Here is a 16,284-nt window from a genome sequence, read left to right as displayed (position 1 = left end):
GTTTTTTGGTTTCTTTGTTTTTTACCGGTTTTCTTCAAGCTTAATCTTCTTTATCTTTATCATTGGTTTTTTTTCTACATTTTCTCATCATTTTTCTTAATTTTGTCTCGGTTCTTATCGGTTTTCTTTGCTTTCACGTGTTTCTTTGGTTTTTTGAGTTTTCGTCGTTGTTCCCGGTTTTCATTTCATTTTTCATTTTCTTCTTTTCTTCTATCTTTTTATTTCTTGGTTTCTTTGGCTTTCTTGTTTCTTTGTTTCCTTTTTTTATGATATTATCGGTTTTTAGTACACATTCAACATTTTTTGTCTACATCAGAAATATTTTTTATATATAGGTTTAATATTTTTAAATATGTGATTTAATTTTTTATAAATATTTTTATGTCTATTTTTTTAGTACGCATTGTACACTTTTGGTATATATCTAATACATTTTCTAGTATAGGTTTAACATTTTCCATATACAAGTTTAATATTTTTTAATACATGATCAACATTTTTCACACATTTTTTTTCAAAATTTCAAATGCTTGATTGACATTTTTCAAAAAAAATATTAACATGTTTTGAATACATTGTCAAAAAATATTTTTATACATATTAACATTTTTTTCAAATGCTTTATTAACATTTTTTAATTACAAGATTAATATTTTTTAATATATGGTCAACAATTTTTGTTTACATATTTAAAAAATTTTAGAGAGAAGTTTAACATTCTTTGAATACATGGTCAACATTTTTTCTGTATACATTTAACTTTTTTTCTATACATGGTCAACATTTTTTAATATATGTCTTACTATTACAAACTGACTGCATCAAGAATTGACAAGGCATTAAATGCTAAAAACAGATAGTAAGGTGGTGGGCCACTTAGGAAAATGCTCTTGGCGTGTTGAAAACTTGGATTTGTTCAACGTGACCAAGATCAACAGAGAGGGCAACATGGTTGGACATGAGCTTGACGATTATGCACACTGTTATGATGATTTTTTGTCTGGCTAACAAAGTAACAATGTGCCATTCGGTATCAAGAATGTAAAAGAGAAAGAATGTTAATGTTTCTGGAAATGAAATAAAGGGCTCTCTATCTTCCTCAAGAAAATAGTAAAACCCATGGGCTTATGTGTGTGGGATATACAAAACAGCCCATGAGTACATAATGTATTCACACAAAAAGGTATTGTGCGCTACAGGACAGGAAAATTGTTTCCTTCCGTGCCTTTACGTGGATTGGTCGGTCTGCGCTATTTTAAAAAATGTTTACGAATTCAAAAAATATATTCATGAGTTTAAAAAATATTCTTCAAATTCTAAAAATTGTAGCCAATTCAAAAAATATCCGTGAACTTCTTAAAAAGTTCACAAATTTGTAAACGTCACAAGCTTTTAAAAAATTTCACTGATTTTTGGAAAGAGTTTGTGTCCTTTTTAATAAAGTGAAAAAAATCCATCACCATTAGTTGAGTTGCTAGTCCCGGCAGTCACATTGGGGGCCATTGCAGTTGCACTCTTGGTTGTAACACATGAGGCCGTGTTGGTGGTCTGTGCAGTTACAGACTTACAAGCGGGTCGCAACATTTGCAATTGCAATCTCTATTAATGGACATGCAACTAGCCGACAAAAAAGAAGCTACCGGCCCTAGTTGCAGGCCTGTTGGGGGTCATGCAGTTATTGTTAGGTTGCAACACATGCGGTTGCAAGTCTTCCATTGTTCAATTGTGGATAAGTTAGATGCTTGTCTGCTAGGTGGGGCTCAACCATAATCGGTCTCCATTGAACACCAGGTGTATCAAACATAGAATTTGGAACAGATGAAATCCAATGTGCCTACGAAATCAGATGGGGTCTTATTAAATTTTATGGGTCTGGACCCACTCTATCTTATACCTTAGCCCAGTTAAAAGCTTGAAATCTCAAAGCCATTTGAGTTGCATGGCAAGTGTGTAAGTTTACTACCATTTTGTTAGTTGAGGAAGAGCGGCAACAATATAAAAGGTGCCTTGTTCTACTACTTCTTGTAGCATGATGAGCAAAACGAACAACAGTGTGTGCGCTCACCCACTTCATGTCAAACCACGCAATGCACGCACGTCGCGTTCACGAATCAAGTTTGAGTTCGGGCTAATGTTATGTGCCTCATTGGAATAACTAAAATTTTGCATGGTAGTGCATTGCTTTGTTTTGGGTGTACGTGCTAATACTCGAGCTCATTGTGGACACATTTTCAACTTGCAAAGAGTTCTTCCATCATGTGTCAATTAGATCTCTTCACTATACCATGTGTCCGCCTTTATGTATAGGAGATCCAGAGAAGAGAGGTTACACGTAGAATTCATAGCAGTACACTGAACACACACACTATAGTTGAGTTCCTAGTCCCGGTGGTTGCGTGCATAGCCATCAAGGAGAGCAGGCCTCCAAAACCGCGTCCCTTGAGAACCTACATCGGGTGAGGGGTGATACGGTTTCTGGGGAGCGTCTTGGCGCGATGACTCGTGAAAGATTGACTACATCATCGATGTCTGCCTGCCTGCTTCCTCTACATGGAAAGACCATATTGTCTTCACCACGATGGCCTGTTGTAGTACCGGAGTTTCCGGTGAATTGTATTTTCTGGACCTATCTTTGTTGGCATGTGCCTTTAGTCCATATGCTTAAATGCTAGATGATCCTAACCTGTCGTATGCGATTTTCTATGTTGGTAATCTTGTGATGATGCTAATCTGGATTATGGCTAACCGAAAAGTAACTATTTCCTAACAGAAAGTCAATGAAATTTGTCCTACATAGGCCACAGTTTGGGAGATTATTTGTTTAAATGAGTTATTATCCTCTTAACTCTTTTGTTGGCATGATGACATGGTACGGGATGCAACGGCTCGTGAGAATCAGCGACAAGGTCTAGCAACCATGTTTTCATACAAAAACTGATGCTCTGTGGGTGTTGCTCTGCCATTGTCCATGGATGACGGGGAGGAGCGTGACCGTGGCGTAGGATTACATGGAGGGGCGGCATTGGCTGGGGTGATTGGGAAGACGAGGAAAAGAAAATCTCACTAGAATCTTGCCGGAGGTCGACAAGAATGCACATGCGTAGGGACAGTGGCCGTTGAGAGCGGGGAGGAGCGCGACCATGGCATCTATGGCGGAGAGAGAGAGGGTTGCCCAATGAGAGATAATTTTAGGAGGATTCCTTCCTGTTTAAATTTGAAGAGTAACTTCTCAAAGGGCTTCAAGTGATCTAAGAGCATCTCTAACGATCCCCTAAAGTATAGGGGAGAAAATGGTCAAGTATCCTTTAGGGGAGTATATTTGCTCCACTAAAAAAGTGTGGTTTCTAACCAAACCCTAAACTTTACTCCCTTGAAAAAATGAACACGAATTCGGTGCAAATTTGATTCAAACTACTACATCAAACTTGATTCGATTCAACCACTTGCATAAACTATTTTACATAACATATTAAATAAAATTTAAACTAAAACTAACTATTTGATGTCGGTCTCGTTCAACATCCTCCCCAGTCCGATTCGGTCATGGGGTCTGGGTTACCGCCCTCACCATCGTCGTCGCTGCCGAACCAAAGTCGTCGCTGGAGAAAAGATCGGTTACTATCGCTGCCCCGCCTTGTAGAGCTCATACTGTCGACGCTCCCCCCTGACGCGCTCTAGGTACAAGTGGTAGAGGTCCGCCATGTATGTCTCGTCGGCTTGCTCCGCCTCGAGGTGCTCACATGGCTCCTTGTGTTCCCGAATCTCGCTTGAGGTGGCCACTCAGGGTTCGACGGGCTCCAACTACAGCAGTCTGCCGGGAAAGTTCCTCCGCGCCTCTGCGTCGTAGAGGTGCATGGGCATAATGTCGTACTCCCGCGCCGCCTGCACCGCTGAATGGAATGAGCCAATCCAAATCTTGTCGTGGGTCTCGCAGTCGGTGATCTCCGTCACCCATGTCTCCCATGCCAGTTGTTGCACGCCTAGGTATATCGTTTGTGCTGTTGGCAGCAGTGAGAGATCGGAGAAGCGGGAAGCGCCACCACGGGAGGAGGAAGCATTGTTGTTGCCACGAGCTTGGGACTGCGCATGGTGGTGTGGATCTGTGCTTCTAATCGGCGCGGCTGGATCCGGCCATTTTGGGTGGCAAGGGCGGCACTAGAGTGGATGGGGGGTGTGCCAGCTGGGGGATGCGGGTGCTTGGGCCGCAACAGAGTGAATAAGGTGGAGCAGTGGGAGATGTGAATTTTTTTACTTTAGCTTGGGCGGCCAAGCATATTTAAGAGTCGAGCGCTGCGTGGAGTAAATTCTTTGCTCCTCTAAAGGAGATAAGAGATCGGCTAGGTGCGCTTTAGAGGAGTAAACCGAGTTTCTACTCGTTTAAATTTTACTGTGGATTGGTTAGAGATGCTGTAACGCCTCAAATCATCAAATTTGGAGAAGTTATGGGTTTTCATCCTCAAGTTTGGCATTTTTGTATTTCTAGGTAGAGACGGCAACTGTCACTTGTGCCTGTGAAGCATACTGATATTTAGTAACAAATGCAGTAGTAGTGTTCTGCTCAAATGCCCATCAAGCACGATGGTTTTAGACAAAAAAGGGTTGTACCGACTCATACCTTACTCATTGACATCCCTAACAAAGCTTTTTCTCAGATTTGAGAAAGTAGTGGCTGAACCCAGCTCGGTGCACCCACGCTACACCCACACAAGACAACATACCAAAACATTTCAAAAAAATCTGAATTTTTGTGGCAATAATTATCAACAAATTTTATAGATGGTTTCAAAATTAGGTGGTCAAATGACATCCTCGGATGTCATTTGACCATCAAACTTTGCAAGCATCTATAACATGCTCATAATCATTCCCACAAAATTTTAGATTTTTTTAAAATATTTTGCTATGTTTTCTTGCGTGGTTGTAGTATGTGTGCATCCAGCTGGGGTGTAGAACAACCACCGTCCTCAGATTTTTATGAGTACTTTTTTGCTTGGTGATTTTTTGAAATTCCAAAATAGTGTTTGGGACGTCTGGAAAGACGAGAAAGTGGAGGAAAGAATGTCACCGGAATCTCGCCGGAGCTTGGCAGGGATGCACATGCATCGAGACAGTGGTCGGAGAGAGCAGGGAACGCCTGCCTCCTGCTTAAATTTGAAGAGTAGCTTATCAAATTTAGAGCAAGGGCTTGAAGTGGTCTAACTTTTGAGAATGGACATTTTTTTGGAGTAGTAATTTTTTGATGGGTTTTTATCGTCAAGTTTAGCATTTTGCATTTCTAGGTAGAGATGCAACTGTCAATTTGTGCCCGTGAATCACGGTGATATTAACACTTACAAATGCAGTAATAATGATCTGCTCAAATGCGCCAAATCACATTGAAATACACACACATATATATCCAGTACTCCCTCGGTCCTAAAATATCCTTTTTAGTTGCCTCCGTTCAAATTTGAATTAAAACCACATCATCACTTATTTTGAAACAGGGGAAGTACTTCCTCTGTCCCATAATATAAGAGCGTTTTTGGTATTATACTAGTGTCAAAAACGCTTTTATATTATGGGACGGAGAGAGTGATTATTAATACGGACAATTACTTATTTATTTTTTGAACCGACACAATTACTTATTTATATTACTACAAACGGGGAGATGCTTGTAGCATTAGGATCACCGAGGAGAGCGGTAGGATCATGAATTCACGATGGATCCTTCATTCAAGATCGGTCCTTTCTGAAGTGTGCGATCTGGACGTTTTCGACGTCGAGCTTCCTGAAGTTGCTGTTCTTCCTGGTGCTGAAGAAGTTGCCCCAGTTGTAGGCGTCGTACCTGGCCGGCCTCTCGTCGCTCACCATCTCCTCCAGCGGCTCGACCATGGCGTCGCTCCCGGGGTTGAAGAAGTAGGGCATGGAGAACCTCTCCTTCTGCGAGTTCACCGACACCCTGTGCTCCGCGCTCTCGTACCTGTCGTTGCTCCACACCTGGATGATGTCGCCGACGTTGATGACGTACGAGTCCGGGACGGGCCTGACGCGCACCCACTCGCCGTCGGACCGGCGCCGGACGTCCAGCCCGCCGACGTCGTCCTGGTAGAGGATGGTGAGCGCGCCGGCGTCCTTGTGGCGGCCGACGCCGAGGGCGAGGTCGGGGCTCGGGCAGGGCGGATAGTGGTTCAGCCGGATGAAGGTGGTCTGGTCCTTGAAGAAGCAGCGCAGGCGGTCCGGTCGCAGGCCCAGGCTCCGGGCGATCAGCTCCAGCAGCTTGAACGCCAGCTCCTCCATCGCTTCCGCGTACTCCTCGAGCGCCTCTCTGCATGCACACATCAATTTGCATCGAGATTAACATCCGAAATTCTGAATCATATGAACCATTTCTCTCGTGGTTGCAGAATCGATTGAGTCGATGACCGTACCTGAACCGCGGGAGGTCCTCGGGCCACTTGTTCTCGAACACGAGCTCGCCGTCGGCAACCGCGGCAGGCGGCGGCGGCTCGCGGGGGACGAGGTCGAACACCTCCTTCCAGTCCCTGACGTTCTTGGTGTGCTCCGACTCGTAGTACCCCAGCGGTGCCGCCTCGTCCCTCCGCACGGCCGCCTTCCGGTCCGCCGGCAGCGCGAAGAAGGCCCTCTGCGCCTCCAGCGCCCGCGCCACCGTCTCCGCCAGCACGCCGTGGCGCACCACCACGAAGAACCCCCAGTCCTGGCTCGCCCTGCCCACCTCGGCGGCGAGGGCGTCCACGCCGGCCTTGTCGCCGGCCGCGAGAGGGGAGAGGTCGATGACCGGGATGCCGTCCGCGTCGGCGAGGTTCGCCTTGGTGCGATGCTCGGGCGCCTGCACGAAGGCCTGGTCCATGGAGAGGCCGCCCATGGCGATGTCGCGGTCGATGATCAAGTTCTCGATCTCACGTGTACGGTGGCGACTGCCGATCGAGTGCGTTGTGGCCTTGAGTATGCGGGTGACGAGGGGGTTAAAAAGGGTCTTTATGCAGGCTTGATTCAATGAATCTGGACGGGTTTCTAGGTGAGGTTTGTTTGTAACCTTGGAGCTGACGTGCGCTTGTCCTGGTGAAACGCACCTCCCGCTTTGGCGTGTTCGGTGTTGTGGCGTCACGAATGATCTGCAGGTGTTGGCCGCAAGCAATGCACGAAGTGATACTATGATTCACATCCAATACACTCGAGTTCTACCTTTTCTGCCGCGAAAACAGTTGGAATTTCACAGGAATGTGTACAGAAATCACTCCTCCCCCGGCGCGGTTCAAACGAGCTGTAATTTCACGAACGATCTACTCGTATTATTTCACCCTCGTGATTTACAGTTTGCGCCAAACTCTAGAATGTTAGTATGATTGAGCTGTCGAGCAGATCCATCTGCGCGGCTCAGCGCAAGTACGCAATGTAAGCAGGCCACAAGTGATCCCCGGTGATCGAGCACATGACGCCAGGGCAGGCGTTGCAACGTCCGTTTCGCGGCTACCACCGAGCGCAAACAGACAAACATCACTTGATCAATGCCTCGCCAGGTCCATTCATCATCCTGCACCGTCCTTTAATTTCACACACATGTCGATAGCGGCTAAAATCACACTTCTCACCTTTGTTGAAAGTTTAGCACGATTTGATCAATTAAAAAAAAAACAGATCGAACATTTTTTGCTATCGTCATCGTCCTTGGCGGTAGGGTACCACTATGTATCATCATCGTCACTGGCGATAGGAAACAAGTCAATGTGTATGCGCCGTCATGGCACCGACTTACATGAATAGTTGGCTACCTACAAGGACCGTGGTGGTAGCCTGTTATAGCCTACTGCCAGGCTCGATGGCGATAGGCGTGAAGAGGTAAGTGGCCAACGGTGCGGCGGATGGGCCAACCACCCACCCATTCTCTCGAGCAAGTCATATCCTATTCACCCCGAACAGAGAGGATGCGCCTCTCTCCTCCTCTTCAAGCCCCCTCCCCCCTGATCTCCTTTGTTTGGGCGTTATTTTGGCAAATCTTGGAACTACTCGTGGCCATGGGCAGCCCGGCCGACCCGATGTTGCACCCGGGCCCGGGCCTAGATTTTGAGCCCAAAGGCCAGGCCGGGCCCGGGCCCTCCATTTTCGTGATTTATTGAAGGGGCTCGGCCCACGGCCCGAGGCCCGGCGGGCTTTATCACTTTCGGGCTGGGCTTGGGCCCAAAAACCAGGCCCGATGGCCGGGCCATGCCGGGCTCAGGCCTAGTGAGGGAGTCCTGGATTAGGGGGTCCTCGAGTGTTTGGACTATTTGACATGGGCCGAATTGATGGGCCGTGAAGATGAAATCAGAAGACTTCCCCCCGTGACCGGGTAGGACTCCTATATGCGTGGAAGGCAAGTTTGGTGTCCGGATATGTTATTACCTTCCCCTACAAACCGACTCTGTACAACCCTAAATCCCTCCGATGTGTATATAAACCAGACGGTTTAGTCCGTAAAGGCTATCAGAATTCTTATAGGCTAGACAGCTAGGGTTTAGCCATTACGATCTTGAGGTAGATCAACTCTTGTAACTCCTATACTCATCAAATACAATCAAGCAGGACGTAGGGTTTTACCTCCATTAAGAGGGCCTGAACCTGGGTAAACATTGTGTCCCACTTGTCCCTTGTTACCCTCGATCCTCACACGCATAGTTCGGGACCCCCTACCCGAGATCAGCCGGTTTTGACACCGACATTGGTGCTTTCATTGAGAGTTCCACTGTGCTGTCGACGGAAGGATCGATGGCTCAGCTTGTCATCGGCGACTATGCTGTTTCCGGGGAGACTTTCCTCCCTGGTCAACTCTTTGTGTTTGGCAGCTTCACTCTGCGTGCCAATTCAACTGGTCACCTTGAGCAGATCGACAGCTGCGCCCCTGGTCACCAGATCAGGTTTGGAAGCTTGAATTACATCGCTGATATTCGAGGAGACTTGATCTTCGAAGGATTCGCGGCCTCGGCCGCCGCTCCTCATCTACATGAAGGAAGCCCATCGGATCCACCATCAGACTCCATTCAAGGACCAACTCTCATGCCTGCCATGGCCTTAGATCCAGAGCAGACTACTTTGTTCGAAGACGAAGCCCCGCCAGACTCTCTCCTATTACGGAGCTCCCAGCCGGAGACCCTGAGGTGACCATATTGTCAGCAGGCCTCGAGTCAAACAGGACTCTCCCTGTCATTGGGAAGCCGGACTTATCTCGGGATGTCAACTCCGAACTCTCGAAATCTGCGTCCACCGAGCATGGTCAAGTGGTGATTACTAGAACCAGCTCCGCAGGTCCTCATCCACCTGCCGAGCTCTCGCTCCTAAACGAGGCTCTGGACCTAATGCGATCTCTCGCCATCACGGAGGTGTCACTTCCGAACTACGCCCAACCTGAACTGGGGGCTGAGAGCAGGGAATTTTTTGTCTCACCCACCACCCACTTAATAGCCACTGTCGAGGACCTAACCGACATGCTAGACTATGCCTCCGAAGACATGGATGGTATGGACGATGATGCCGGAGCCGAAACAGGCCAAAACCCGCCTATCACTGGGCGTTGGACGACCACTTCTACTTACGACGTGTACATGGTGGATACACTCGAGAAGAAATATGGCGATGACAATCAAGATCTGATTGAGGACAAGCCCGTTGAGGCACCACCAAAACGCTGACGTCAGCGGTGCCGCTCAGGATCGCATCGAGAAAAGGAAAGCAATACCGGCACCGGAGACAATGACACTCCGGACAGTGTCGAAGACTCCGACCACCCCGTCGAGCCTGCGTTTGAGCAGGATGAGTGGGAAGAAGGACAAGTCAACCCAGACAAACTTGTTGACCATGAGGATTCGGAAGATAGTAACTATCTGCCGGCCTCCGAGGAGGATGTTAGCCTCGGTAACGAAGATTTCATCGTACCAGAGGAACCCCTCGAACAAGAACGCTTCAAGCGACAACTCATCACCACTATGAGGAGCCTTAAAAAGAAACAACACTAGCAATAGCTTCAAGCCGAACAAGGTATGCTCAACGACAGATGGACCAAGGTCCTGGCTGCCGAGGAATATGGCCTCGAGCGCCCAACAAAGAGCTACCCAAAGCGCAGGCTACTGCCACAATTCAACGACGAGGTCCTTGAGACAATACCGTCAAGATACAATCATCCCGATCAACTAGACCGACCACCACGTGGACGGGACAAAGCGGCCAATTATGCTAAATACCAGCCCGCGTAACCTCGCCGTAGAGGCAAAGAGGCAGCGCCTCCGGGCTACACGTACGAATTATGTTAGGACCTGGACAATAGAGCCGGCCAGACCAGATCAATCTACTGATCAAGGGGACGTGCTACAACACGAGACGACGGCCATCAAGCCCAGCACGACAAGCATAACCAAGTTCGGGCCGAGAACCAAACACGGATGTCATCCGAACTCTATCGTGATGTTGCCCGATATAGAAGCGCCATACACCCCATGTGCTTTACCGATGAGGTAATGTAGCACGAGTTTTCGGAAGGGTTTAAACCCGTAAACATCGATGCATACGATGGAACAACAGATCCCGCTGTATGGATTGAAGATTTTGTTCTCCACATTCACATGGCTTGCGGTGATGATCTCCATGCCATCAAATACCTCCCCCTAAAGTTAAAAGGACCAGCACGACACTGGTTGAATAGCTTCCAGGAGAACTCCATTAGCAGTTGGGAGGACTTGGAGGATGCCTTTCGAGACAACTTCCAAGGCACTTATGTCCGGCCACCGGACGCTGATGACCTTAGTCACATAGTCCAACAACCCGGAGAGTCAACCCGCAAACTCTGGACTCGGTTCTTAATTAAAAAGAACCAAATCGTCGACTGTCCAGGTGTCGAAGCCTTAGCGGCCTTTAAGCACAGTGTCTGTGACGAATGGCTTGCCCGACACCTCGGTCGGGAAAAGCCAAACACTATGGTAGCTCTTACTTCACTTATGACCTGCTTCTGCGCAGGTGAAGATAGCTGGTTGGGTCATAGAAGCAACAACACCCGTGACCCCATCACCTCTGAGGCCAGGGATGGCGCTGGAAGGCCACGATGTAACAAAAACAAGCGTCGAAACAACAATGAAGAAACTGAGGATACAATGGTAAACGTCGGATTCAGTGGCTCCAAACCCGGTCAGCGGAAGAAGCCATTCAAAGGAAATAGAGATGGTCCGTCCAACTTTGACAAAATACTAGATAGGCCTTGCGAGATTCATGGCACCCCTGACAAGCCTGCCAACCACACCAACAAAAACTGCTGGGTTTTTAAACAGGCCGGTAAATTAAATACTAAACACAAGGGGAAAGGGCCTCAAAGCGAGGACGAGGATGAGCCCGCCCTTCGATCACAGGGGGACAGAAGAAGTTTCCCCCCGAGGTGAAAACAGTGAACATGATATATGTCACACATATCCCAAAGAGGAAGCGCAAGCGCGCACTAAGGGACGTCTACGCCGTAGAGTCTGTCGCCCCAATATTCAACCCATGGCCAGCTTGTCCGATCACCTTTGATCGCAGAGACCACCCAACTAGTATCCGCCATGGAGGTTCGGCGGCCCTGATACTCAATCCCATCATCGATGGATACCATCTCACTAGAGTCCTTATGGACGGCGGCAACGGTCTGAACCTGATCTATCAAGACGATGTCCATAAGATGGGTATTGACCCATCAAGAATCAAGCCTAGCAATACTACCTTTAAAGGAGTGATACCCGGCGTGGAGGCCCATTGTACGGGCTCCCTAACATTGGAAGTAGTCTTCGATTCTCCGGACAACTTCCGAAGCGAAGACTTGATCTTCGATATCATCCCTTTCCGCAGTGGTTATCACACGCTGCTTGGACGAACTGATTTCACCCGCTTTAATGCAGTCCCATATTATGCTTACTTAAAGCTCAAAATGCCCGGACCGTGTGGCGTTATTACAGTCAACGGAAAATGTGGAGCGCTCCCTCCATACCGAGGAGCACACCGCGGCCCTTGTGGCTGAGGTACAGAATAGCCTTATTAAGCCAAACAACACATCGGTCATTAAGACCCCTGACACTGCCAAGCGAGTCCGGTCCATGCTACAAAACGACAGCTCGGCGGATCCAGCGCTTGAATGGTAGTTTAGCCTCCGCCGATCGTGAAGGAAATATACCCTAGAGGCAATAATAAAGTTGTTATTTATATTTCCTTGTATCATGATATAAATGTTTATTATTCATGCTAGAATTGTATTAACCGAAAACTTAGCAATGTGTGAACACATAGACAAACGGAGTGTCACTAGTATGCCTCTACTTGACTAGCTCGTTAATCAAAGATGGTTAAGTTTCCTAGCCATGGACAATAGTTGTCATTTGATGAACGGGATCACATCATTAAAGAATGATGTGATTGACCTGACCCATCCGTTAGCTTAGTACTATGATCATTTAGTTTATTGCTATTGCTTTCTCCATAACTTATACATGTTCCTATGACTATGAGATTATGCAACTCCCAAATACCGGAGGAACACTTAGTGTGCTATCAAACGTCACAACATAACTGGGTGATTATAAAAATGCTCTACAGGTGTCTCCGATGGTGTTTGTTGAGTTGGCATAGATCGAGATTAGGATTTGTCACTCCGATTGTCGGAGAGGTATCTCTGGGCCCTCTCGGTAATGCACATCACTATAAGCCTTGCAAGCAATGTGACTAATGAGTTAGTTACGGGATGTTGCATTACGGAACGAGTAAAGAGACTTGCCGGTAACAAGATTGAACTTGGTATTGAGATACCAACGATCAAAATCTCGGGCAAGTTACATACCGATGACAAAGGGAACAACGTATGTTGTTATGTAGTTTGACCGATAAAGATCTTCGTAGAATATGTAGGAACCAATATGAGCATCCAGGTTCCGCTATTGGTTATTGACCGGAGATGAGTCTCGGTCATGTATACATAGTTCTCGAGCCCGTAGGGTCCGCACGCTTAACGTTCGATGACGATCGATATTATGAGTTTATGTGTTTTGATGTACCAAAGGTAGTTCGGAGTCCCGGATGTGATCACAGACATGACGAGAAGTCTCGAAATGGTCGAGACATAAAGATTGAAATATTGGAAGGTTATATTCGGACACCGGAAAGGTTCCGAAGTGTATCATGTATTTTTCAGAGTACCGGGAGGTTACCGAAACCCCCGGGGAGTCTATGGGCCTTATTGGTCCCTAGTGGAGAAAGAGTGTAACGGCCTCGATGCGGCTATATCTCCCACGTGTCGAAGCACGACTTAGAGGCATAACCGCATTGAAAGCAATGTCGCAAGTGAGGTAATCTTCACACAACCCATGTAATACATAAGTGAAAGAGATACATAGTTGGCTCACAATCACCACTTCACACAATTACATGAATAAAGCATTACATCATCCAGATACAATCAAGGTCCGACTACAAAACCAAAATAAAAGAAGACTACCCCAAATGCTACACAGATCCCCGATCGTCCCAACCGGGCTCCACTACTGATCAACTGGAAACGGAACAACACAAAGAACGAGATCTTCATCGAGCTCCTCCTTGAGCTCGGTTGAGTCACCTGCAGGGTATCATCGGCACCTGCAAACTGGTTTTTGGAAGTATCTGTGAGTCATGGGGACTCAGCAATCTCACACCCTCGCGATCAAGACTATTTAAGCTTATGGGTAAGGGAAAAAGGTATGAGGTGGAGCTGCAGTAAGCACTAGCATATATGGTGGCTAACATACGCAAATGAGAGCAAGAAGAGAAGGCAAAGCACGGTCGAGAAACTATGATCAAGAAGTAATCCTAGAACAACCTACGTGAAGCATAACTCCAACACCGTGTTCACTTCCCGGACTCCGCCGGAAAGAGACCATCATGGCAACACACGCGGTTGATGCATTTTAATTAGGATAAGTTTCAGATTTTCTACAACCGGACATTAACAAATTCCCATCTGCCCATAACCGTGGGCACGGCTTTTGAAAGTTCAAATCCCTGCAGGGGTGTCCCAACTTAGCCCATCACAAGCTCTCACGGTCAACGAAGGATATTCCTTGTCCCAGGAAGACCCGATCAGGCTCGGAATCCCGGTTACAAGACATTTCGACAATGGTAAAACAAGACCAGCAAAGCCACCCAAATGTGCCGACAAATCCCGATAGGAGCTGCACATATCTCGTTCTCAGGGCACACTGGATGAGCCAGTCGTCGGGTAGGCCAGCCCAGAGTTTCCCCTGGTAGCCCCGAACATTGCCCAGTTTGGACCAACACTTAGAGAAGCACTGGCTCGGGGGTTTAGTAAAGATGACCCTTGAGCCGGCCGACCCAAGGGAAAGAAAAGGCTAGGTGGCAAATGGTAAAACCAATGTTGGGCCTTGCTGGAGGAGTTTTATTCAAGGCGTACTATCAAGGGGTTCCCATTATAACCCAACCGTGTAAGGAACACAAAATCAAGGAACATAACACCGGTATGACGAAAACTAGGGCGGCAAGAGTGGAACAAAACACCAGGCATAAGGCCGAGCCTTCCACCCTTTACCAAGTATATAAATGCATTAATTAAATAAGAGATATTGTGATATCCCAACAAATATCCCTGTTCCAACAAGGAACAAACTCCAATCTTCACCTGAAACTAACAACGCTATAAGAGGGGCTGAGCAAAGCGGTAACATAGCCAAACAACGCTTTGCTAGGACAAGGTGGGTTAGAGGCTTGACTTAGCAACATGGGAGGCATGATAAGCAAGTGGTAGGTATCGTAGCATAGGCATAGCAAAAGAGCGAGCAACTAGCAAGCAAAGATAGAAGTGATTTCGAGGGTATGGTCATCTTGCCTGAAATCCCGCAAGGAAGAAGAACGAGTCCATGAAGAAGACAAACGGACGTAGCCAACGTATCCTCACAAACGCAACGTTACTGGATTACCGAGAAGAAGTACACCGGAAAGAAAGCAAACAACATAGTGAACAACCATCACATAATCATGACATGATGCACAACCAAGTATGATGCATGTCCGGTTTAAAGATACATGTCATGGCAAAATGCATAAGCAATCCTACAAATTAGGTGGAGCTCAATATGCAACTAGTTGCATATTGACAGAACACCACATGACTTGTTTAGTTCGATCTTGTTTATGTACTCAACAATATTAAATGTTGTTAGCATGGCAAGAGGTGAAGCATAATGAAACTACCCATCTAGGAAAGTTTAAATGAGGCCGGAACAACAAAACAACAAGTCCGGAAACTCCTCATGTGCATATTTTAGGTTTGGTACTGTTCTTCCCTAAACCATATTTTAGAGTTATTAAACATGCAAAGAGATGCCACCATGTTAAACTATGCATTTTCCTACCCCATATACATATAAAGATTATTTAAATCCGAGCTATGGTTAATTAGTTATGAATTAAATCATTTTAACCTGGCATAGGAGCAAATTTAACCGAACAGCATTTTAAACATTTTAAACATGGATGAAAAAGACATATTATGAAACTACACAAAGTTCTAAGCAACTTTCATATTAAGTTTGTTTTAATCCGATGCACGGTTCAACAGTTATTAAATGCATGATGCTGGGGGGGTTTTCTGCAAAACTGCAATCCCGCGGATAAAAGCTAAAATCGCACAGACTAAAAAAACACTACTAGGCTGAATCTGTAGGGCGCTGGGCTGTCTCACCATGGGCTTTGGCCCATCTTCAGAGGAGCCGGCTTGGGACAGCGGGGCTGGGCCTCGCAGGCCGATCGAAGCAGGGGGGCGCTGGGCCTGTGCGTCGCGGTCAACGGGAGCGGCGCGTGTTCGTCCTCGTGTGGTCGGAGCAGAAGGGGCCGGGGTGAAGCAGAACAACACGGCAGGCGCCGGTGACCGGGATCGGAACTCCAGTGAGCGGGACGAAGGGGCGGATCCGGGTGCTGTATGACGTTGAAGGCCGACGGAGGGGAGTCCAGGCGGGGTCGAGGCAGAGGCGGCGTCCTCTGCCTGAACTGCTGCCGTTTGATGCAACGGAAGCAGAGGAGCGGCGACGGCGGGCTTGCGGGCATGCAGAGGGAGGTCGAAGACGGCGGGCCAGCAGAGGAGCAGCAGAGGAACTTGGCGGGGCGAGGGGCCATGGGAACTGGCCGGATCCGAGGCAAGGGCGGCGGTGGAAGGCGACGGCTCCGGGCGGCGAGCCATTGTTCCTGTGAAGGTTCAGAGAGAGGGAGAGAATTGCGTGAGAGGGAGATAGCAGAGGGAGGAAGGAGAAA

At 47.3% G+C, this 16,284-nt stretch overlaps 1 protein-coding gene across 1 annotated transcript; it reads right to left on the bottom strand.

The window, feature by feature from the left end:
* Positions 1-5,375: 5,375 nt before the first annotated feature.
* Positions 5,376-6,961, bottom strand: LOC123086818 (jasmonate-induced oxygenase 2). Its single transcript, XM_044508633.1, has 2 exons — positions 6,414-6,961; positions 5,376-6,310 (listed from the first exon to the last, which is right to left on the bottom strand). The coding sequence occupies exons 1-2, from the start codon at positions 6,866-6,868 to the stop codon at positions 5,719-5,721; spliced, it is 1,047 nt and encodes a 348-aa protein (XP_044364568.1). The 5' UTR covers positions 6,869-6,961; the 3' UTR covers positions 5,376-5,718.
* Positions 6,962-16,284: the final 9,323 nt, after the last annotated feature.

Source organism: Triticum aestivum, chromosome 4A (assembly GCF_018294505.1).
Source record: "Triticum aestivum cultivar Chinese Spring chromosome 4A, IWGSC CS RefSeq v2.1, whole genome shotgun sequence".
Classification (NCBI taxonomy): domain Eukaryota; kingdom Viridiplantae; phylum Streptophyta; class Magnoliopsida; order Poales; family Poaceae; genus Triticum; species Triticum aestivum.
This window is presented reverse-complemented; position numbering and strand designations above follow the sequence as displayed.

What these genes read in the sequence shown, in the direction of transcription:
- LOC123086818 (XM_044508633.1), bottom strand. Translation starts at nt 6,868, where the DNA reads ATGGGCGGCCTCTCCATGGACCAGGCCTTCGTGCAGGCGCCCGAGCAT. An exon ending in GAGGACCTCCCGCGGTTCAG is followed by an intron (nt 6,311 to 6,413) that starts GTACGGTCATCG and finishes GTGTGCATGCAG; the next exon opens with AGAGGCGCTCGAGGAGTACG.